This window comes from Castor canadensis, chromosome 7 (genome assembly GCF_047511655.1).
Source record: "Castor canadensis chromosome 7, mCasCan1.hap1v2, whole genome shotgun sequence".
Taxonomy (NCBI): domain Eukaryota; kingdom Metazoa; phylum Chordata; class Mammalia; order Rodentia; family Castoridae; genus Castor; species Castor canadensis.
In genome coordinates, this window is record NC_133392.1 from 91,697,651 (window position 1) to 91,724,223 (window position 26,573).

The 26,573-nt window shown below is 34.0% G+C and overlaps 1 protein-coding gene across 6 annotated transcripts in view; it reads right to left on the reverse strand.

The window, feature by feature from the left end:
- Positions 1 to 26,573, reverse strand: part of Prkacb (protein kinase cAMP-activated catalytic subunit beta) — a 117,384-nt gene that overhangs the window by 42,026 nt on the left and 48,785 nt on the right. For 2 of the 6 annotated variants that reach the window (XM_074079605.1, XM_074079603.1), the window contains exon 1: positions 8,339 to 8,515. The exons of 1 other annotated variant lie outside the window; for it this stretch is intronic. In XM_074079605.1, coding sequence (XP_073935706.1) covers positions 8,339 to 8,348 — 10 coding nt within the window. In that variant the 5' untranslated portion in view covers positions 8,349 to 8,515. Of the gene's footprint in view, positions 1 to 7,746; positions 8,073 to 8,338; positions 8,516 to 24,807; positions 25,096 to 26,573 lie in introns of those variants that run through there. 3 more of the 6 variants (XM_074079606.1, XM_074079604.1, XM_074079601.1) reach the window with 2 other exon arrangements.

The following is a 26,573-nucleotide window of genomic DNA, read 5'->3' on the forward strand; positions in this document are numbered from 1 at the left end:
GATTTTCAGATAGTCTGGAATTTAAATACTTTGTCTTGTTGCTTGATGGTATTAAGGTAGGACTGGATCCCTAGAGACCTGGAAATGCACATTATCAACTTTGAAACAAAAGGCTCAATAAATGGTGTGTCAATTTATAGGCCCACCACATCCTTAATGTTTCATAAACAAAATGTGTTAATCTTAGACTTTCCAACTTTTTCTAATTTAATGAGTATGAAAAGATTTTATTAATAAAGATTAGGTAAGTATATCTCCATAAAATTTTATAACTTTTTCCCTTAAATGATTTTATTACTCTTTTATTAGATTTATTACTATGTTCTTTAGAGTTCTGGTTGCTATTATAAAAGGAAGATTTCTAAAAATTATCTTTTCTGACTGATGCTGATATTTAGACCATAGGTGATCTTTACATATTGATCTTATGTCTGGCAATCTTGCCAGACTCTTATCAGTTCTAAAATCACACTGGTAAACTCTCTTGAATTTTCTGTGTAGACAATCATACATCAAATATGAATAATGATAGTTCTGTTACCTCCACCTTTTTCTTGTCTTACTGTGCAGGTTTTGACTAACGTGCAATGATGAAGAGAAACAATGACACTGGCATCTTCTTCCTATTATTAACGTCAGAGAAAATGTTTCTAACTAAGTTTCTTTTCCTGTACTTTCCTTCTAAAACAGCTATGCTAGACTCATTAACAAATTCAAGAATATTTCCTCTTTTTCAATTCTCTGGAAGATTCTGTACAAGATTGAAATGTTTGTTCTTTTAATAGTTCCTAGAATGTCATTACAAAACCATTCAATCTTAGTTTTGTTAAATTTTGAAAAAATTAACTATGATTCAATTTCTTAAACAGGTATCATTTTCATCAGTACTTTAATTTGCCCTTTACATGAGCTAATCTTTGGTGCTTATGCATCTTAGTTTCTATTCCTCTGATCTTTGCTCTATGTCTTCATTAGTTCCTTTCTTGTTTTGATTAGCCATGCTGTGCTGTTTCTAACTTGTTTACTTGGACATTTACAACATGAATATCTTTCTCTTTCTCTAATTTAAGCATTTAAAAATTTATTTCTAAATCCACTTTGGCTACACCCTGTAAGTTGATACACAGTTGAATTTTAAATCTATGAGTTAATTCTTGACCTATAAGATAATTTGAATTTTATGACTCTTTAGATAATTGTTGGTTTAAAAGTCATATGTGATAGATGTGAGTGTATTTTGTATTTTTTTGGTGGTACTGGGGTTTGAACTCAGTGCTTTGCACTTGCTAAGCAGGTACCCTGCCACTTGAGCCATGCCTCCAAGTCCTGTGAGTATATTTTGTTCTTGGACTGTTCAGTGGGGCTTTATCTGTGAGAAACTCCCAGTATAGGGTTTTGTGCTATCTTCTGTTTAGCAAACAGTATATGTTACCAGCCTGAGACTGATCCAGTAACATAGTTATTGGTGGTTTCTAGGCCACACAATTAATACAGATTGAAACCTAAAACCCACTTGAGGGGAAGCAGTTGTACAAATTCTCAGGAGAGGCATCACACATGCACACTCACATACATCCCTCACCTGCCTTCAGGAACCCACACCAAAAAAGACGAGCTTCTTTTTTTCTCTGTGTCAGCTAGTTTTATATCCTAATCTATGCTTTCACTGAGGTTGATCCTGGCTTTGCAAAGGGTTCTAAGAAATTCCAAATTGCATCAATCAAAGGAACATGTCTTCTGTCATTATATTTAAAAATGAAAGTCCTTTGGTCAAGAAGGTATGAAAATCTTCTCAGGGTAGTCAAAAATATTCTCCTTCTTTACTTCTGGTTTTCATTTCCAATTTCCTTTTGTGTAACCATGGCTTGGTTCATCCCTCCATTATGCTCCTTCTTCCCTCTCCCCCTTCTTAAAGCATGCTGGTTACAGCTAACTCAGCATTTCAAAGTGCTGTTGTAGCTTCAGTAATTTTTTTCTCTAGAAGGATTTTTAAGTTAACTAGTCTCCAATTTTGGATTTTTTTCTTTATAGGAAAAGTTTCATGCTAGATTTTAAGATGCAAAGAGACCTAGATGTTTGTGGAATTTGTTATCATTAAATTAAAAAAATTTTTCACCAGGATATACATAGGTATTGGTGATTTTGCTAATTTTGTCAGAGCACAGTGAGTTCTTTTGATCTAAAGATTCCAATTTTTCTTTAAGAAGTTTTCCTGTGTTTGGGAGTATAGCTTAGTATAGAGTATCTGCTTAGCATGCTCAAGGTCCTGAGTTCAGTTCCCAGAACCAAAAATAAATGAAAGTTTCCCTGAGTTGTATTTTTGATTATTGTTTTTGTTCTATTGATCTTATTTGTTGTATAGAGATACTATTTATTCAAACTGCAGAATGTCTTACTTGTATCTTAGGTGTTGGTGTGTTAATTCTATCAAAAAACAATTGAGTTTTCCCTTTATAATTCCATAACACCTTTCACCTCATAGTATTTATCTTGTCCATTTCCCACATATTCTGGAAGAACTTAGCAGACTAGTTCTTTACAGTGAATATTCATTTCTTTACTGCTTCTAATGTAGCCTTTTATTCTGTATATGCCAGGTATATTTTCTTATAACCTTTCCTTAACACATTGTTATGCTTTCTTTCAATTCCTGCCTGATTTTTAGCCAGCTCTTTTCATCCTGGTCACCAGCTTTATCATCTTTCATGTCTTATTTTTCAGATTCCATGTTCACTTGGAAATTTTAAGAATTAATCCAGTTGCTATCCATAATTTTTTGTGTATGTAACCATCTTGCACAAATATTTTAAAAATGTAAGTTCATTCCCTTCCTCTTGAAAGATGTGAATGTACCTCTTACTGGCACATAATCTCTCTGCCTCTCTGTGAGGCTTAAACTCAGGATCTTGCGTTTGCTAGATGGGCGCTCTGCCACGCTCTCACTCCTTCTTGGTTTTAGTTATTTTTCACATAGATCCTGTGCTTCTGCTCAGAGCTGGCTGGCCTTGGACTGTAATCCTCCTATGCCTCCTGCATAGGTGGTGGTGTCACAGGTACACACCACCATACCCAGCTTATTTATTGAGATGAGGTCTCACTAACTTATTGCAACAGCTGGCCTTGGACTACAATCCTCCCTTATCTCTACTCCTATGCAACTAGGATCACAGACACACCCACCACACCTGACTTACTTGTTCAGATGGGGTCTTGCTAATGTTTTGCACAGGTTGGCTTCAAACCACAATTCTCCTGATCTCTGCTTCCTGAATAGCTGGGATTAGAAGTGTGAACCACCAAGCCCAACCACATAACCTTTTATAGGCTCCATTTTATTTTTCTTGTTTATTTATTCATAACCAATAGGTGTTTTTAAAACCTTGATAAATGTTCCCAAGTCAGGATGGTGACTATCCTTTGGACTCTCTTACATCATATGTAATCCTGTTAGAATCAACTTCTTAGAACTTCTAGTTGACGCATATTTACATTATTAAATAATGGAATGACCTTCAGCAATTGGAATGTAGTCAGGACTACAGGGCTCCTTGCTGGTGATGATACTCATTGCATCAAGGTAGAGTCCTATCCTATCTGGAAAAAGAAAGGGCATTTTCCAACTTGGAATAGCATAATATACACAGCTGCTTAAGAAAGAAAGTAATAAGTACTTGTGGGTGTTCCACTCATTTTCCCATGTATTTCTTGTAAGCCTCATTCTTTTAAGTAAGTGAGGATGAAAACAATTATTCATTTCTTTTTCATGAAGGCAAGCTACTTAAAGTAAAACTGCTAGACTTTAGAGTCTGGGCATCCATCTGATCCTGTACATTTCTGGCTAAGTATTCTTCTTTAACTCCAGGATTGATGAACTGTTTTCACAACTCCATCCTTACTATAGTTTCAGTCAAGATTGAAAAAGGGAAATTAATTGCTTGTGCTCAAGTCTGTAACATTCTTGGTATTCACAGATTAGTGCCTTCTTCAGAGATTTGCCCTTGATTATAGCTGGGCCAATAAAGGTCTCACCTAGGACCTTTAAAAATTGACACAGAAAATTGTACATGTTTATGAGGTATCATATGATGTTCTATACATGGATACATTGTGTAATGTTCAAATCATGATAAGCATACCTATCTCCTCAAACGTTACTGCTTTACAGTGAAAACAATAAACATTCTTCTCATTTAAAAAAACACAATACAGTATTTTTATCTCTAATCACCCTACTATGCAACATAACACTAGCACTTATTTCTTCTATTTCACTGTATCTTAGCATCTGTTGTCTAACCCTTCTCCGTCTTTCCTAGCCCCACTCTTCAGCTAGGGTGACACAGTGATGCTAGTTATATGGACAAGTACACGGACAAGGAGTACACATTAATTCTGAATCTGCCACATGACTAAGCTCTATTTTGTACAAGCAGCAGAGAAACCTATTCTACACACAGTAAGAATAATAAAGCCCTACAAAGAGATAACACAGAAATCACATGCTCTCATAGAGAAAAACAGAGAAAGGGGCTGCTATGATTTCAGGCAGCTTTCCAAGTCCCCATTCTAGTCCTTGATAAAGCTCAACTCTACTTTTTGCCTTTGTGCTCCATAACTCTGCATTTTGATAACACCTGAATCTTTATCTGCTTAAGCCTATTTAAGTAGGTTATTGGGTTTTTTTTTCTAATCAAAAAGGCCATAAGAGAGTTCAACTAATTTTTAGAGGATTTTCTTTAGTATTTCTTTACAAAACTTGCTTAACAAGAGCAAACTTCATAAAAGCATGACCAGAAAGACTGAAAATTTTAAAAAGGGATAGTGAAAGATCTTTTTTTATACTTACACACCCAATTTTTTAAATAATAAAAAGATAAAGTTTGGAATGATATAGTTTCTCAATCATTTTATATTACTTTATACTAAAAAATAATGCAGGAATAATAAGTAAACACTGTAATGATTGCATTTTCTAAACCAAACACATAGCTGGTATTTTTCACTGGTAATGTAACAAAAGTGTTCAAATTTATTTAAAAAAGAATAACATTTAATCATTCATTTAGTCTGCAAGTATGTATGGGTTCCTTACTATATTTGGGACAGTGGGTTAACCACTGGAAACATACAAGGCACTGTGCTAACAAAAGGAGTTCAAAATTTAGACATTAGAAATTGATAAGCAAATCCACAATGTCAATACAATAAAATGACTGTTACAGTTGGTAAGTTTGTTTTGGGTACAGAGACATCATCTACAGAGGCAATAATGGAGGTCCTGAAAAGCATGATAAAGAATGCAAACATGGAAAGGTAACAGTGCTACCTTCAGCTAGATTAAAAGTATGGCTAAAACAAAATTAATGAGATGCAAATAAAATCAGAAGGCAGGTCAGTGATTCTGAATGACTTACGAAGGAGTTTAATCTTCATTTTGGAGGTGATAAAGAATTAAAAGCTTCCATATCTGGTTAAGAAATGGACATATTTGCAATTCAAAAATTGTAGTGTGAAAAATAATCTAAAGGGATATAAAACTGGAAGCTGGGAGAACAGGTTGAGAAGAGATACAGAATGCCTGATCTAAAAGCATTCCCAGTGTCAGTGAGATTGGAAAAACATCAAGTGACTTCTCAGACATCTCTGATGTAGAATCAATAGAACTCAATCACTCACTAAGCACAAGTTGGGGGTTAAAAACAAGTTAGGAATGACTCCACGGTTTCCGGTTTTACTTCCTCCATGGGCAGTGAGATCTTCAACAGATGCCAGAATCAATGATAAAGGAACAAATTTGAGGATGGAAAAAGAAAATTCACTTTTGAGTTGGAACATTCACTAGTGATTGAAGATGTAGGCATGGATGAGATCATGCAGAGACAATGCAGCATTAAAAGAAGGTTAAAGATAGATTCCCAGAGAAGACTAACATTTAATTAGCATGAAGGAGAAAGGAATAGCTTCATAGCTACATACGTACAGATAGCTATGCTTATATACCACCATACCCATAAATGCAACATGCAGAGTAGCAGACTTAGATAAAAAAGGCCTAGCATTTGCTTATTTTTACAAATAAAGCCATACTTCACTTGTAATTTTCCATATTTTGAAATGCAAGAGCATTTAATCACAACATGAGAAAAATTAGTTGATATTGGACAATATTGAAAACTCAATGTCTTTGTTATTGCTGTATTCTTGTGGTAGAAAGGGCTGTGAGGAAAGGCAAATACAGTCGACTACATAAAGCACTATCTCTAATCCACAGCTTTTTTGAAAGAGAAATAAAGCAGTAGAGAAGCAGCAACAATTTTCTGCAGCTAAAACCAACACATCATATTATAACATCTCCAGAACACCTAAAGATTCTAAGGTATATGCCAAACTTTCAAAGATAAAACACTCATTGGCCTGATTCAAATAAATAAAAGTATGATACCCTAGTATACTCAGTTTTCATATCCACAGAAATACTAAGAAATGTTAACAGGTTGGTTTTGTAGTAGTATTCTAAATTTAAAAAAACTAGATCAGAAATATCTACTTTAGTAACAGGAAAATAATAATTCAGTCAATTCTTAACATTTTACATGAAATGTTAAGAACCTTCTTTTAGTATCTAATATCACTCCATAAACAAATATGTAAGCAGTAACGAAGAGGTTTAATATGTTACATCAGGATAAAGTATGTCGATCAGTGATAATGAAGTGATTTCTACTTATGGAGGAAAAGGTTCATTGATTTTGAATTTTATCATTATATAGCAAAAATTTAACTCAGGTTCAGAATGCCAATTTCAAATCATTTAAGTATAAATTATAGGGCAGCTATGTTATCAGAGAAACCATATAACATTTCTCCTAAAAATGCTATCTGAATCAAAGGTTAACTTGTAAACAGCCTCTTTTTTAGTAAGAAAAAGATGCTAATGAATTATGCTCTAAGCAAACACTTCTCACACGAACAACAGGATATCTATTTTTAGCTGCAGGTTTGGCTTGAAGTGAACAGCTTTTGCCTTATGATAAGCTGCAGTATGTACTGTAGTATATTTTCTCACAAAACCCCCCACTTTTGAACATGCTTAGAAAAATAAATCTTAGTAACAAAGAGACTATCATCAAAATGTTCTTAGACTAATAAATTATTTTCCCCCACAAACTGTTTCTTAAAAATTTTAACAAAGCCTCCAAAGCCAAAATAAAATATATTTATTTCATCATTAAATCCCTATTTCTTAGTAAATTGTAGCTAAAAGCACCCCAAAAAAAGACAATAAAATTTTGGTAGCATCTTATTTTCAAGATTAGTATTTTTTTAGATATAGTCAAAACAAAGGTAACAAAAATTAGTATTAGGATAACAAAACTAATCAAAGGAAAGTAAACTAATTATCTTAAGGACTGTATAATAAAATAAGTCTTCTCTTATTATGCTGGGTCTTTTACTTACTAATTTATAACAACAAATAACAACAGTGGATAATGAATATAATAAATCAAACCATAAAGAAAATTAGAAACTGATTATTGGTACTGACTATTATTAGTTATATTGTTTACAGTGCTTAGAAGCTTTTAAAAAGCAGTTTACTATAATGCCTACTGGCGAAAGCATCAACATGAAATGTAATTCACTCTAGTCCTGGCTTTTATAACTGTCTTTAACAAATATTTTTCCTCTTACAGTTAAGTATTTTTTAAAAACATATAGCTGAAGAGTCTCAGAGAGCATACTTACCACTCATGATGAAAGACAATCTCTCCAAAACATATCTCTCAAAACAACAATCCAACAGCAAAGGGAGTTATGCTAATCTCTAGAGGTAGAGGAACTGAGGGTGTAAACACATGCACTGGAACATGCAGCACACAGAAAATGAAAAGAGCTTTCTTTTGTTTTAAAAAGAAAAGCCTTGGAAGCAAAGCATAACTGCCCAGCATGAGATACCACCATTAAACATCAGATTAACACCAAAGATATATATAAATAACTAGATTTAATTTTGTTGCAGCTAGTTTGCCTAGCCTCCTTCATATACCTCTAGAACAACTCAAAATGGCAGGGAGAAAACGTTTGAGCCAGGATGTATAAGATGTTCACAATTATATCAGCATGAGTTGTTACCACGGCAACATTAGACCAGAATTATCGGTTCACTTGTAATGAAGAGTAGTCTTCTAAAGCTTTAATCAACTAAAACAAATAAAACACCTTTTTATTTTAGAGCTACATGATTTTTAAATCACCATATTATTTAAGCACTAATCTACCCTTTTTTTACATTTTTCAAAGATATAAAAAAAAAATTCTGTTTTCTTCCAATACTCACACAATCCCATGTTGTATCTGGCAAGGAACAAACAGCAGAATGATTGCACCTAAACGTCTTTCAATTACACCAGCTCTTGCTGCTAGCTGTGGACCTCACTGATATTAAAATGCTGTGTGCTGTTGCTAGTGACTATTGGCGATGAATCTTATTGCCCAGATCGCTGATACCTTTCATTTTTCATGAGCCAGAAAGCTATACTGCAGCACAAATGTTAACCATTTAAGCATTCTGTATTATGGAAGAACAAAATACAATGCTATATATAATCTGCATTTATAAAGGAGAGTCATGGAATAGCTTATTTATAAACTTCCATTAAATCCAGTATTACAAGCAGTATCAGATGCCATCCATGTAGTATTAAAAAGAAGAAAACACACAAAAAATTACTGGCAGTTATTACTGAAGTATAAAATTCCTCACATCAAACAGGATTAAGATGACAGATTGTATAGAAAAGGAGGGCAGACTAGAGAGCATGGTCAACAGATGTTCTAATTCCAGAAACCCAAAATTTGTACCACAGTGATAAAAGGATCTAGAGAATTGTGTCTTGTTGGGTAGAACTTCAGCAAGTGAATCTGTCACTTTAAAAGTTGCCAAGTGAGGTAGGACTTCTGGTGATGGAAAGTAAGTCAGAAAACCTTCCCAAAAAACTATGAAGCTGGACAAAACTCACTTTTCTCTAGTAACCCAGTCATCACAAATAACAAATTAAGATCTCTGAACATCTTTCCTGGGGCTACTCCTGCTCCTTAATAGCTCAATCACTATGATATTTCTACTAGAGTAAAGCTAGTCATGAAAAATGGTAGCATCACTGCCAGTGGAAGCTGACCCGATTGGGACAGAAGGCCTAAAACCTTACATCAGTAATACTGTCAATAATAAAAGTGGGTAAAGTACCAGCTCTGTTACTGAAGTTGTGACCCTGGGAGTGACTTGTTTCTAAGGGTACAGACTGCCTCAAAGTGTTGGAGTACAACTTCTGATGGACCATTCTATGACAACTAAGCTATGGAGACAAAGAGCAATCCCCGAGAAGCCAGGTTAAAAAAATAAAATTTACAATAAAGAAAAAAAAAGTCAGACTAGACATGTAAGTGCTCACACAATATGGAGGACACAGATTCCATAGATTAAGAAAAAATAAAATATAAAACCAATTCTTGGAGAAGAAAAAATCAGAATGTAGAGATGCTACAAATACACTACTTTAAAGGGTTTCATTTTTAACAAAAATCTGTGTGATCCAAAATAATGAGAAAAATCAGTCAGTAGAAAATGTCCCTAATGGCTTAGATTTAGGATTTAGCAACCAAAAGACTTCAAAACTGCTATTATAATTATGCTGAAAGAATTTAAAGGATACTGTCTCAAGATGGTAATGATAAAACAAATGGACAACCTCAATAGAGAAATAGAAACTATTAAAAAAAATTAGACTTGATCATTTGCAAGTAAATGGATGGAATTGGAGAACATCATTCTGAGTGAGGTTAGCCTGGCCCAAAAGACCAAAAATCGTGTGTTCTCCCTCATATGCGGACATTAGATCAAGGGCAAACACAACAAGAGGACTGGACTTTGATCACATGATAAAGCGAGAGCACACAAGGAAGGTATGAGGCTAGGTAAGACACTCAAAACACTAGATAGCATTTGTTGCCCTCAACACAGAGAAACTAAAGCAGATACTTTAAAGCAACTGAGGCCAACAGGAGAAGGGGACCAGAAACTAGAGAAAAGGTTAATTTGAGAAGAATTAATTTAGAAGGTAACACACATGCACAGGAAAGCAATGCGAGTCAACTCCCTGTATAGCTATCCTTATCTTAACTAGCAAAAACCCTTGTTCCTTCCTATTATTGCTTATACTCTCTCTTCAACAAAATTAGAGACAAGGGCAAAATAGTTTCTGCCTGGTAGCGAGGGATAAGGGGGGGAAAGAAGGGAGCGGTGGAGGGGAAGGGGGGAGAAATGACCCAAACATTGTATGTATATATGAATACAATAAAAATTTAAAAAATTAGACTTGAAAAGTCAGTAATGAAAAATTTAAAATTCACTATTAGGAAAAACAGCAGAGTTGAGAAGGCAAAAGTGAACTTGAAGACAGGTTAACAGAAAATATCCAATATGAACACTGAGAAAAAAGATGGAAAAAAACTGAGCAGTCTTAGAAATGTGTGGAATATTAAGGGTACCATACATCTAATGGGAATTAAGAGAGAAGACAGACAATGATAAAGAAAAAATATTTAAAGAAACAATTATTGATCATATCCGAATCTGAAGAAAAACAGTAACTCATAGTTCATGAACCAAGTCAAGTAATAAGCTCAATTAATGCAACCCAGGATGAACACAAAGAGCTCTACGGCTAGACACCTCATATTCAAGTGTGGAAAGTGGCAAGAGAACACTGAACAGTCATGTACAGAGGAAAATCAATATGATTAATAAAGATTTTTCATTAGAAAGGAGAGAAAAAGACTAAAGTGCTAAAGAAACAAAACTGTCCACTAACAATTTTATGTCCAGGAAAACTGTCCTCCAAAACAAAGTTGAAATAGAACACTCCAGAGAAATTACAAGAAGAAATACTTGATGCTGTCTTTCAGATGAAAAGGAAATGCCACTAGACAGTAACTTAAGCTGACAGGAAGAAATGAAGTGTACTGGAAATGGTAAATAAATAAAAAATGTAAGTATATACAAATATATATAAATGCACACATGTATTCATGTACTCTCTCTATCTCTTTCTCTCTCTATATATAAAAAATGGTGCTGATAGGCCTTGCACATGCTACCTATGGGTTCATAAACTGTGTACGTAATACAAGTGAAAATAGTAACAAATTTAGAGAACAAATAGAGTTACATTGGCTCAAAGTAGTTTTATTAGTCAGTACTATCCTAAGGTAGATTATGATTAGATAAAATGAGTATTAAAACCCATAAAGCAACTATTGAGAAATATTTTAACATTTAATTAAAAAGTCAACAGAGGAATTCAAATGGCACAATTTATATTTGCCTAATATACAAGAAGGTGTTTAAAAAGAGAGGAACAATAACAAAAACCATGAGACATAGAAAATAGACAAAAATAGATGACATAAATCCAACCATATCAATAATTACATTAAATGCAATGAAAGAAACACAAATCAAAAGGTAGAAATTAACAGACTGGATTTTATTTATTTATTCTAATCATTGTTGCACTGGGGATACAATGTAGAATTTACAAAAGTTCTTAAAATATATCATAGTTGAATTCACCTCCTCCAGCTGACTGGATTTTAAAAGCAAGGTCTAACTACATGCTATCAATAAAAGAAACACTTTTATTTTTATGGTACTGAGGACTGAACTCAGGACCTTTTGTTTTTGAGGCAGCCACTCTACCACTTGAACCATGCCTCCAGTCCTTTTTTCTCTGGTTATTTTGGAGATAAGGCCTTGCTTTTTGCCCAGGCAACCTAACTGGCCTGGGATGAAGGCACATGCCACCATGCTTAGCCTTTTTTCATTGAGATGGGGGATCTCACAAACTTTTTTCTGGGTTGTCTTGGAACTCAATCCTCTGGATCTCAGCCTTACCAAGCAGCTAGGATTATAGGTGTAGCCACCAGTATCCTACCCTCATGTTGGTTATTTTTGAGCTAGAGTCTCAGTTAATGCCTGGGCTGGCCTGGACTGCGATTCTATTTGTGCTTCCTTGTGTATCTGGGATAACAGGTATGTACCATTGTGTTTAGCCACTGATTGAGATGAGGTCTCATGAACTTTTTGCCCAAGTAGCAAGAATTATAGGCTTGAGTCACCTCACTTGGACAAAGACACACGTTAAATTCAAAGATAGAGACAGGAAGAAAGTAAAGGGGAAAAGATCATGCAAACAGCAGCTCTAGGACGTTTAGAGTGCCTATATCGATATCTGACAAAACAAGCATGCACTTGAGAAATATTATTAGAACAAAGAGGACACTGCATAATGATTAAAAGGCCAATACTCTGGGAAATGTAACAGTTACAAATGTACATGCACTAAAGAAAAGAGCCCCTACAATACTGAAATAAAAGCTGGCAGAACTGAAAAGGAGAAACAGACAATTCAGTAACTATAGAGGCATGTGCTAATACAACATGCAAAATGTGTCTTTAGGAGGTTTCTTTGGCAAACATCATAGAATATGCTGCACAAACGTAGATGGCATACCCTGCTACAGCTTGCCTCTTTGCTCTGCCACATTTGCTCTGGGAAGTAATCTTCCTCCACAATCAGCTTATGCAGTTGCCAAAAATTCTTCAGCTGCCTTCACATCAGCACTCACAGACTCACCACTCACTGTCACAATATGTAATGAATGATTCTTAAATCATTTAAACCACCCACAGCTGGCAATAAATCCAATCTTTTTTTCCAACACTGCAAATAAACTTCTTGCTTTGGCCATCACCATCATGCTGTGGTTGTCTTCAATACAAGTCATTAGAAGTTTCTCTATTAGTTATAGATCATGCTGGAATTTTTGTTAGTTTCATTGCCTTTAACTAAGCAGATCCTTTACCAGCTTCTGTCATTTCATTCTTGCTCCTTCACAGCATGGCTGTGGTGGAATGGACATGCCTGATGACAAAGCAACAGCCATCACTGATTTTTTACCTATATAGTCCTTAGTTACTTTTATTTTCATTTCCAGGTTAGTCACTTGACATAGTCTCCTAGTGGCAACCTGAGCAACAGATTTTGTATGCTTAGGACCACAATGAACAAAACAATATGAGATTAAATTTAGCACAAGACAAAATGATGCAATCAAGAGATGTATGAGGCTGCTGCTAGCATAACCTGGCACACTGTTTTACAGTAAACTTTGTATATCTATATGTATGTTTTTATATATATGCAAAAAGAATACATTCTAAAATAATAAACAGTACAGGACAGATAATATATAAGCTAGAAACATAGTTGTTTTATTATCATTATCAAATATTATGTATGCAATTAGAACAGCAGCTTTGTTGACACCAGTGTCACTATAAATATGTGAATAAGCATTGTGCTATGAAATTATGAAGGCCAAGACATTACTAGGTAACTATACTTTATATGAGCTCCATCTTTCACTAAAACTTCATGATGAAGACTGTGATAACAGTTACAGATTTCAATACTACTCTCTGTCTCTCTCTCTGCAAGGTGGGGCAAGGGTACTGGGGATTGAACTTAAGGTCTCTAGCTTACTAGGCAGATGATCTACTACTTGGGCTACACCCCCAGTCCTTTTTGCTTTAGTTATTTTTCTAAAATAAGTAAAATAACTAAATGTAACACAGGGTCACACATTTTTTTGTTCAGGCTGGCCTTCAACAGCAATCCTCCTGATCTCCACCTTCTGAGTAGCTGGGATGAACCAGGGCATCCAACTCCTCAATACTTTTCTCTTTATAATTCATGGGAAACTAGACAGAAAATTGGCAAGGATACACAAAACTTCAATAACACCATCAATAACAACAAAACCTAGACATTTATATAATACAGCACCTAACACCAACAGAATAATATTCTTTTAAAGCACACAAGGAAATTTTCCACTTTGATCATACATTAGACAATATAATAAGCCTCAAATTAATTAAAAAGGTTTGAAAAAATTGCTTTATTTTGTTTTTTGAGATAGGGTCTTGTTATGTAGCCCAGGTTGGCTTCAAATTCATAATCTTCCTGCTTTAGCTTCCCACATGCTTGGATTACAGATTTGTGCCATCACACCTGGTTCATAAATATATTAAAATATACCCTCTGAACTTAAAAATCTAAATTCTCCCAAAACTAATGAACCAATAAAGAAATGGGCACGTGAACTAAACAGAACTTTCTCAAAAGAAGAAATTCAAATGGCCAGAAAACACATGAAAAAATGCTCACCATCTCTAGCAATAAAGGAAATGCAAATTAAAACCACGCTAAGATTCCACCTCACCCCTGTTAGAATAGCCATCATCAGCAACACCAACAACAACAGGTGTTGGCGAGGATGCGGGGAAAAAGGAACCCTCTTACACTGTTGGTGGGAATGTAGACTAGTACAACCACTCTGGAAAAAAATTTGGAGGCTACTTAAAAAGCTGGACATCGATCTACCATTTGATCCAGCAATACCACTCTTGGGGATATACCCAAAAGACTGCTACTCCAGAGGCACCTGCACACCCATGTTTATTGCGGCACTATTCACAATAGCCAAGTTATGGAAACAGCCAAGATGCCCCAGCACTGACGAATGGATTAAGAAAATGTGGTATCTATACACAATGGAATTTTATGCAGCCATGAAGAAGAACGAAATGTTATCATTCGCTGGTAAATGGATGGAATTGGAGAACATCATTCTGAGTGAGGTTAGCCTGGCTCAAAAAACCAAAAATCGTATGTTCTCCCTCATATGTGGACATTAGATCAAGGGCAAACACAACAAGGGGATTGGACTATGAGCACATGATAAAAGCGAGAGCACACAAGGGAGGGGTGAGGATAGGTAAGACACCTAAAAAACTAGCTAGCATTTGTTGCCCTTAACGCAGAGAAACTAAAGCAGATACCTTAAAGCAACTGAGGCCAATAGGAAAAGGGGAACAGGTACTAGAGAAAAGGTTAGATCAAAAAGAATTAACCTAGAAGGTAACACCCACGAACAGGAAATCAATGTGAGTCAATGCCCTGTATAGCTATCCTTATCTCAATGAGCAAAAACCCTTGTTCCTTCCTATTATTGCTTATACTCTCTCTACAACAAAATTAGAAATAAGGGCAAAATAGTTTCTGCTGGGTATTGAGGGGGGGGAGAGGGAGGGGGTGGAGTGGGTGGTAAGGGAGGGGGTGGGGGCAGTGGGGAGAAATGAACCAAGCCTTGTATGCACATATGAATAATAAAAGAAAAATGAAAAACAAACAAAAAAAAACAAATCTTTCTTCCTTTTTTTCCCCAAATCTTTCTCCTAAAAAAAGTCTGTAACAGAGCTGACAGAGTGCCTCAAGTGGTAAAAGCACCTGCCCAGTAAGCATGAGGACCTGAGTTCAAACCCCAGTGCTGCCAAAAAAAAAAAGTTTCTAATGAAACATTCTATAAAATCTCCAAATGAGTAAACAGCACACAGATCTGAGAGAATATTTAAGTATCAGCATACACTCTTTTGTATCAGCAAAAACTAAAATGTGAAAAAATACTTTAAAAATAGGTATTTTTTGGTTGGAGGTGTGGCTCAAGCTGCAAAGTGTCTGCCTAGCAAGTGCAAAGCCCTGAGTTCAAACCCAATAAAAAAATATATATATATATACCCTCTGAAACTGAGCTTAATTAAAAAAGGAATCAACAACAGAAAAAAAATTTGGACTCCCCAAATACCTGGACATTAAATCACAAAGAAATCACCAAGGGAAATTAGAAAATATTTTGACCTGTATGAGAAAAAAAAAAAAAGAAAAACTTACAAATAAAAAATTATGTGATTCAGATAAAGCAAAGTATGGATGGAAATTCATAGCTTTACTTACTTAGATTAGAAAAGAAGAAAGGTCCAAGATCAGTTATCTAAGTTGCTACCTTAAGAAATTAAAAATAAAAGAAATCAAACCAAAAACAAAAAGAAAAAAATCAGAGGATTTAATGAAATCATAAATGGAAAAACAATAGAGAAAAATGCCAGAGACCAAAAGTCTGATGGATAAAACTTTACCTACACTGAACACATATTAAGATGAAATAAGACAGAAAAGACACTAATTACCAAATTCAAGAATGAAAAGACAGTATCATTACTAGTGTTAGAGAAATTAAAGCATTAAAGGCAATAGTATAAGCAACTTTTGCCAATCATGTAAGAGTACTTAGATGAAGTGGATAAATTATTAGAATGGCATGATTTACCAAAACTAACTCAAGAAGAAACAGAAAGTCTGGATAGACATAAGAAATAAAATACTGAATTAGTAGTTAAAATTTTTCCCATAAATAAAAGCTGAGGTCCAGATGGCTTCTTTGGGGAATACTACAATGCTTTCAAGCATCCTAGTACAAAGTCCTGTACAAACTCAGAATTCACAGCAGGGAACACTTACTGGTTCATTCTGTGACAGCTGATACCAAAATAGACAAACATCTAATGAAAACTATAAATCAATATCCTTCACAAATACTCATGTAAAAATATTCATCCAAACACTCACAAATCTAAGCTAACAGTATATTAAAAAGATCATATACCATAATCCTGTAAGACTTATCTTAGGGAGGACAGATTAATTCCACGTAGAAAATCAGTTAGTAGAATATACCATATTGATAAGATAAAGGAAAATGCATAATTACATATGCAGGAGAAGCATTCCACAAATTCCAACAGCCATGACTGAAACAACTTTCTCAGTCTGATAAAGGGTATGTGTGTGTGTATGCGGAGCAACCCAATGCTTATGTCATATTTAAGGATGAAGATGGAATGTTCTTCCCTTAAGACTGGACATAAAGCATTTATTTGTACACAAGTTTGTACTAGAGGTTCTAGCCAGTGCACTGAGGTTTAAAATGAATGAATGAATAAATAAATAAGATTAAAGGCATACAGATAAATAAGAAATAAAACTATCTTAATGTGAAGACAAAGTGATTCTTAGAAATCTACAATGAAAGTACTAGGAATAAAAAATGAACTAACAACAAACACCCCAAAAGTGAAATTAAGAAACAGCTCCACTCATAATAGCACCAACTGAAATAAAACGCTTAAAAATCAACTTCAGAAGACTAATACACTACAGAAACTATAAAGCACATTTAAATAGAAAGATGTTTCATGTTCATGGATTGCAAAACACAATATTGTTACAATTGCAATTCTCCACAAATTAATCTGCAGATTCAGCATAATATCTATGAAATTCTCAATAGCCTTTTCTTTTTAACTAACAAGATTATCCTAAAATTTATATGGAAATACAAAGGACCCAGAATAACAACAACAAAAAAATGACAAAAGAACAAAGTTGGATGACTTACACTATTTGATTTCAAAACTTACTGTAAAGATACAGCCAAAGTGTGGTATTGGCATAAAGACAGACATGCATAGTTCAATGGGACAGAACTAAAAATTCAGAAATGAACCTATACATTTATGGTCAATTGTTTTTTGACAAAGGTATTAGGATAGTTCATCGGAGAAAGATCTTTCCAACAAATGAAGCAATACAAATTATATATTCATATAAAAATAATTTTTATCCATACCTGACACTAACTATAAAACTTAAAAATGGATTTTTAGGAGAAAGTCCAGATTAAAAATATTGATTACTTTTGGTTAGACAAAGATTCCATAAGGCCTCACACAAAAAGTACAACCCACAAAGAAGAAAAAAAAAGATAAATTAGACTTCACTAAAATTAGACTTCTACTCTTCAAAGACATCATTTTAAAAAATGACAAAGCAAGTCACAGGCTCAGAGGAAATATTTGCAAATTATATTGTATATCTGGTAAAGAACGTGTGTTCAGAATATACAAAGAATTCTTAAGACTTCATAAGAATACAATTCAATTTTGAAAGTGGACAGAAGATTTGATTATACATTTCTCCAAATTAGATAAACAAATGATTTCTAAGAACATGAAAACATACTTAACATAATCAGTTCTTTGGGAAGTACAAACTGAAACCATAATTGTAAAATTGACAATACCAAGTCCTGATGAAGTCATGAAGACAATGGGCCCTGTTACATTACTAGTAGGAAAGTAAATACTACAGCTACTTTGGAAAATGGTTTGGCAGTTTCTCAAAATGTAAACACAAAGTTATATGACCCAATAATTCTACTCCTAAATATCTACCCAAGAGAAATGAAAACATATTTCCACACAGACTTGTTTTCAAATGTTTATAGTAACATTAATTCAAATTGCCAAAAAACTGGAAGTAACTCTTGTATTCATCAAATGTAGAATGGATAAACAAATGTGTTAATAGCTACACAATGCAGTATAATTCAGCAATAAAAAGGAACCAATACTGATATGTTCTGCAACACAGATGAACCACAAAAACACAATTCTAAGTGAAAGAAGCCAGAAACATAGATTTTATGCTGTGTAATTCCAGTTATATAAAATGTCTGGAAAAGGAAATCTGTAGTGACACACCGACCAGTGATTTTCTGGGGCAAGGGTAAGAGTGGGGACTGGTTACATTTGTATATAAAGAAAGAAGTGTTTTGGGATGATGGAAATGTTCTCAAATTGAGTTGTGTTAATGGTTGTAAAATGCTATAGATTTAATTACCACTGAATTTTATATTTACAATGAGTTTTCTGGCATAAAAATATATAATTTTTTAAAAGTCAAATGTTTTTTGTATATAGGTGCAGATTACATGTTTGCTGAAGATCTTTGCTGAGAGAAGAATTACTTCAGTGAATAACTGAATTATGTGACTGTAGGGCTAGTAGGCATCATTACCTTGAGAGACTGATCTAACAAAACCTTCTGGTGCTTAGTAAAGGCTGCTCCTTCTCAAAACTCTGTGATAAACAGAGATAAAGAGGAAGAAGATAAAGAGACTTGCATAAAAACTAAAATAGGAATTCTGAAAGGAAGGAACCAAATTCTAGACCTCATACTTCCCTAAGTTCAGAATCAACAGAACTTCTTCCATGAATTTTAGTGATAGATCTGTGAAGAGGCTCTATCAAAGAGCAAAAAAAGAATCTAGGATGGTGACTTAGGTTCAACACAGACATGTTATAGGCCAATTCCAAGTGTCTATAGAGGTTAGCCAAGTGAAATGATAGCTGTAGTGGGGCTAGAGCAAATCAGAAAGTATAATGCTGATTAAAGAAGATCTTTTTTTTTTTTTTTACTCACTTGAGAAAAAGCAGCCATTAAAACCAGGGTTTTAATATTAAAATTAAATTAATATTAAAGTCCAGATATTTATAGTAATCTCTTGACTTAAAATCATAGTAAAACTATGTGTGTGTATCAAATTCAATTATTTTAAAAATGTCATGAGGATTTAAACAAAACACTGGGCAAGTTGTATTTGTACCACAGACTACTAGTTTGCTATCCCTGGACTAGATATTCAAGAAAGGAGGGCTGATTCGGGTACGGGGTAGAAAAAGGCTGAAGATGCCTTTTTATGCATCTGGCACAGAAGCCAGGACGACTAAGCATGAATGAGTATAGAGTTCTGAAGTGAGCATAATACTGGAAACAGTTGATCATTCTTTCACTAAGAGTCACGAAGGTCCCAGCAAGGATCAGTGGTATCATGTCAACAAGAGCAAGAACCAGTAAATTTGTTAGGACTAGTTTTAAACTCTAAAACTATATAGCATTGGAAAGATCAACAGTAGTTCAAATAGCCCAAGCAATCTTGCTCAAAAAGAACAAAGCTGGAGCCATTACACTATAGAATTTGAAAGCATACTATAAATCTACAGTAATCAAAACAGTAGAGTATTGCATAAATACATATATTTATACATGCACATAATATATATATTAATATATATACTAATAGAATACAATAGAGTCCAGAAATAAAATTAAGCATTTACAGTCAATAAATGACAGGCTCCTCAATAAACTGCATGCGGAAATTTGACATTCACATTCAAAAGAATTAAATTAGAACTTTATCTTAGACCACACACAGAAATCAACTCAAAATGTATTAAAGCTTTAAACATACTGTTGTAAAAAAAACACAGGGAAAAAATTTCTTGACACTGGTTTGGGCAATGAGTTTTTAATATGACCTCAAAAGCATAAGAAACAAAAGCAAAACTAGACAAGTAGAATTGCATCAAACTAAGAAGATTCTGAACAGTAAAGGAAGCAATCAACACAATAAAGAGACAACCTATGGAATGGGGGAAAATACTTGCAAACTACACATCTGATACGGGGTTAATATACAAAATATATAAGGAATTCAAATAGCCCAACAGTAAGAAACTAAATAATCCTAGAAAAAAATGGGCAAAAAACCTGAATAGATGTTTCTCAAAAGAAGACATACAAATAGTCAGCAAATACACGAAAAAGTGCTCACCATCCCTAATTATCAGGGAGATGAAAATCAAAATTATACCTATTAGCTTGGCTACTATCAAAAAAAAAATCATTAAGAGAAGACATAGAGAATGGGGGCTCTATGTAGCCTAGCCTGGCCTTGAAGTTGCAGCTGACCCAAATGCTGGGATTATAGACATGGAAGTTTCATACACTACTGGAGATGTAAATTAATACAGCTGTTATGGAAAATGGTAAAGGAGTGTAAACGCCGGCCATGTGCACCCCTATTTTGTGACTTATGGTGACCTTCATAGGAAGAAGTCCTATTCCCCTGAGGACACCAGGGAGCCCCTCCCCTCCACGGCCCTGTTTGCTCAGGCCCCTCCCTCACATGTGACCACAGGGACTTTGCCTGATTCCTCAGTTTAACAGAAGCTGCACATCTCAGACCAGACTGATCCCTCCCCACTCCCAATGGGCCCTGGGACTTCACTATCCTCCCCTTTGGTTCCGTCCTCATCTGTGATCTTCTGCCTCCTAAGCCACCTTGTTCAGCATTCCCTACCCTATTCCCAATGGTCCCCATCACTGCTCTCCCGACTGGTACTCCAGGTTGCCCCCATTCTCGTGCTGAGTGACTGGCTCCAGAAGGAGGGAGGGACATAATGTGGCATTGTGGCCCCAGTGCTGTGGGGCTGGGAAGGGCTTTTACTTGGGTTTTGTTTCTGACAGAAAACACGTTATCTTTTATTATAAAAGCAAAAACAAACCAAATAAAAAACTAACCTATGAACTGCAAAAAAATAATAAAATATCCATTATGGATTACTCAAAATATTATAGAACTATCCTATCTTCCAGCAATTCTAGGCATATTTTCGGGTATATATTCAAAGGAAATGAAATCAGTATGTTAAAGAGATGTTTGTACTACCATGTTCATCACATCATGGTAGCCAATACACGTAATTCACCTAAGTGTTAACTGACAGATGAATGAATTAACTTTTTCCCATAAAATATAAGAACAATCTGGAAAATGCACAAAGATTTAGCTACAAGGATGTTTATCATAGCATCTTTAATATTATAGCATAAAGCTAAAAGTACAAAAATGTTAACAGTGGCATAATTTTTTGGGAGGACTACATGTGATTTTCAACTTTTTCTTTATTGTTCTGTACGGCTCCCACATTTTCTCCTTGAAGAACTATTTTTTTGAAATTAGATTAAAATGCTGTTAGGAATAAGTGCTTCTCCAACTCGAATGTGCTTATGAATCAGCTGAGGAATCTTGCTGGGATGCCGGTCCTGACTCAGGAGATCTAGTGGGCATCTGAGATTCATTTTTTGTTTTTAAGCAATCTCTCAGGTGACAATTGTGATGCTGGACCCAGGCAACACTTTGAGGCATTATCTGTCTTTTCCTCTAACCCTGTTCTATAGCTACTCTGCAAAATACATGTAGGTAAAAAAGCTTTCCATTATGGTAGTATCCTTAATATAATACTTGGTATTACCACAAAGCCCATGTAAATAAACACTTTTCTAGTTTCAAATCATTTAATATATCAATCACTTTAGCCTTACCATAAAGTTTGTCGATTACTCTAATTCTTATTTTAAAATCATGGTAAAAATACCCGGATAATACTGAAAATGCACCGGTAACATCTGAAATGGTCAGGTCAGCATTTTGCTATTTTTGGTTAATGCCTGTAGGCCCTTATAAGAAATTGCAAAGAACACAATTGAACAAATTTGAAGAAGTTTGTTAACGAAGCTTTAATATAATAAACATTTATTGAAAATTGTGCTAGTAATAACTAAACTGACAAGTTCTATGCCTTCATGGTGTTCAAAACCAAAGAGGAGACAAAGGTAACATAATTTTAATACTATAAAATAAGTCTTACTAAAAGTACATAGAACATGACAGCAGAACATAACTATTGTAAATTTTCTGGAGAGAGAACTCAGTGAATGTCAGTACTCCCATTCATTCTGAGTCAGATGAAAAGACAGAACTCCTTATACTTTTGCTTAGAACTTCATCACTTATGTGTGCATCAAATAAACTATTACAGAATTCTTATAATTTAATTTAAGAGTAAAAGATGAAATACCTGGAAACTGTGTGACCTTTGTTCTGTATTTCTTCCTATATTTAATGTTACTAGAGAAGAAACTGATTAAAAGTTTGTTACATTTTCATACCTGCTTAAGTTGGTAATCAGTCATTATTAAATAGTTCATAAACCTACTTTAAAAAAAAATTGCATGTTTTTGCACGTGGTTGCTTCTTAAAATGGCACTTTGAAAAAAATACATCCAGACTATTTATTAAGAGGAGACATTGAGTTTTTTTTCTTGTCAAACAAGTCATATGAGCAAACTGCTTCAAGTAGTGCTAGACAATGTTTGTATAAAAATGTATATAGTCAAAAACTGCTTCCCTAACTCATTGCACAAATGAACAAAAATTTGTGGTTTCACCACAAAAATAAACATTGAAATTCTGAACTGACAGGATTCCTGTTGCTGTTTTATTAGTGTTTCTCTTCTCTATATCAATACATTCTATAACAGGAAACAAGAGCTCCATGCTTACCATACTGTTCCTTACATTTAAACTTATGATGTCTATTATGTTTTCAGATATGAAAAGAGACTGGAAGAGTACTTAATGAACTTCAGTTGTTCCTTAACTATTTCTCACATTATGACTATTCACAGTGCTGCTACAAGGGTTGCTCCTAATTTTAGTTGTGTACAATAACCCTACCTATCTAATTTTAAAAATCTTAACAGCAATTAGTCTGTTTTTCTAAAAGAAATCTCGGCTCATGATATGATTTTCCATTGCTAGACTTTAAAATGTGTTTCAGAAAGCATTTAGGTCCCATACATTTATAAAAATGGTGAGAGTCTATTTCAAACATACCTTTTAATTATTAAAATGTCCTGGCATTTATTCAAGATACCTTTACTAAACATTTACTATATATGGAACATATATTGATGAAACAGAAATTAATTCAATTCTGCTCTCATTTCTCATTGAACTTAAAAAAAACCTTTGAGGTGCATAAAAATGATTCCCCAAATAGCCTAAGGGACTAATTTAATAGACCAGGAGAAGCAGAATAAAAGCTTTTGTTACAAAGCAAATTTTTTTAATGTACTATTATTTCAGTACTTAACAGTTCACTAACTTGATGATATATGAAATTCATTACCTGTCAACTTGCAATATAGTAAAGACTAACTGTAAATAATCAAAACCTTTTGAGAAAAAACTTTGCAAAAATACATGTTCTTTTTTAACCTACTCCTTAAAAAGATTGGGAAAGATTAAAAAATTCTGATATACTAAAACAATAACTAAAATAAACCTGTATAAAATTATTCAGGTGTTGCATAATCCAAGGAGTAAACTTTTGTAAACTACTTTTTAAAATGAGTTTTCTTCCTTAACTGCTTAGAAAGCATAAACACAAAGAGGCAAACACTAGTCCTATTTGATGATCAAACAAACATATCAAAAAGGGCAAGAGTGCCAAGGGTAATTCTACTGTTCCTTTAATGAAAGTGATAAAAACACCTTGGGGAGGGTCCAAGGTAAGATGTGGAATGGAGGCACTGGCACTGTTTACATGTGAAACATTTCTTTTGAAGTGCTTGCCACTGAAAATGGTTCCATATCACCATTTTAGTAGAGCAGTAAGTCTAAACATTTTAACATGCCTGGAAAGAATGTGATGCAAACATAAACAACTCCCTCCTTTACCCGTATTTGTAAATGCCATAAAATACAATTATGAAAGCCTTGATGTCCATAATATGAAAGTAAGATTTTATATAGAATAAGAATCTGCTTTTATTTTAGAAAATCTTGCTTGTACAAACTGAAATAACATTCAGATATAGATTTTAAAATAAAAGATAGCAAACATAATAGAAGTTTCATTGCAAACTCAAGTATTCTTACCCCCTCAACATTTAAAGCTTACAAATATAAGAAATTAAAAAATAAACAGACTGTTTTCCTTTTTTCATTTTTATATAAGAACAAAAAATAAAACTCAAACAGTGACACTAGAAATGATATAAGAACACTGTGGAAGGTTTTCTAATGATACTCAACTTAAGTAGTCATATATAAAACAGAACAATGAATTACATGATTCAGCTCAACTTACACTCAAGTTTTTGTGAAATTTTTGCAACTTCATTTTGCAAAGTATCTTAGGGCTAATCACAGAAAAACCCACCCCCAAACCATGGTTCTTTATGCTTAATTCTAAATTCAAACATTAGTTGCTAGTTTAAAAATATCGTTAAAAACAACAACAAAAAACCTTACTTGATGTGTCCCATAAGGCAGTGTGTTCAGAGAAGTGAAGGCTGTCATCTTCCAGAGCTGCTTTCCGATCATGTGTAGTGCCTTTAGAGTGTCTATGAAATAATCGACTAGCAAAGCCTTCCAGTTTCTGAAGAGCAGAAGATGTTCCTGTATACTGGTTACAAGGCAGTTCTCTATAAGCTGCCATTCATGTGCATTTACACTTTACTTAAAGTAACTGGAAATATTTCCAGAAGGAGCTCAACAACTTCTTACAGAGAGGCTAAGAGCTATGCATGTGTCAAACTTCCTGTTTGCAGGGTATTCAAACCACTACTGCTGTTCTGTTTCCTGTTAATATAAAACAGCACATTACCGAACTTTTCTTAGCAAACTCTTCATCTCAAGTAAAGATGGGATTTTAAAACTTGCAATATTTGCCTAAAAGGCTTTATCTTTGAGTGTTTTGGTACTAATATACTGGCTAATAAGAACATTAATTATAAAGCTTTATGTGTAGCAGGCTGAAAGTTTTTTAAAAAGGGAAACTAGTTGAACATGTATTGCAACCCTATGCAAACAACTGAAGGCCAATCAGCCTCCAGACATAACATGTTAACAAGACAGGTGGTATTTTTCCCAGGAAATTGGCTAATGTACAGATTTTATGAATCTTCATAAGCAGTTAACTTTTTACACATTAAAAAAAACCTGGTATGGAATGGATATGACAAGATTCTTACAAAATTAACTGGTAACACACATGTTATAACTAAAAAAAAATCTGAATGTTGCTAACTCAGTAAATTAGTCTAATCTATCCAGGAACTACAGAAATTTAGCATGTCAGTAGTACTGCTTATCACACTTATCTATTGACATGTATCTGTCTACCAGTAATATAATTTCATACACTAAAATTTGAAAAGATACAAAACATCAGATTTTAAATATATAACTATTTATATAAATAGTAAGATAATTGTCAATTATAATTATATAAGATATAAGCCATACCAAGCTACTTCAATTGAGAGAAAAATTTTCTTTCAACTGATTGAGAAGTGTTAATTTTAAATCTTAACACAGAAGATTGCTGTTTACCTGATTCTCTGATTTAGTGATCTTACTTAGAAAATTGTCTTTCAAATAAAACTAAATAAAATTTACAAGCATCAATTTCCAGGAAAGAAAGTTTCCCTGTAGCATTTATCAAGAATCATCAGTTCTTGCCTTTTGACACCAATAAATAGATGAGAAATTTGTAGGGTTTTACCTTTGGGAGCGCTAAATAAAGGAAAGAAAGAAAAGAGAAGAGAGAGGAGAGAAAATGAAAAGGAAAATATCTTTAAAAATCTTTCTAATAAGTATCTAAGTTCAGATTTTCTGCGAACTGTTTGACAAATACAATAAACAGAAATAACAACAAATAAAATAAGTAGGAATAAAAATGAGATAAAATTAGGGCTAAACACATACAGACATACAACCAAGTCTGCTAAAGAAACATTGACTGGTGAATTTTGCCATTTAACAGTGCATGTTACTTTGCTTTGTATAATAAAATTAGAATCACTATGAACAAATAGGCAACAGTATCTGCAAGACTAAACTTCTTAAATTTGTAGCTTTACATATAAACATTATGTGTGTACAATAATTTATCTGGCAGTGCCTTACACAAAACAGATACTGAGTAAATGTCTGAAGTGTTTAATAAACACCCAGAGCATGGACTGACTCAGTATGGTAAGAAGTAGTAAAATTCCTAAAATACTTTGACTTGC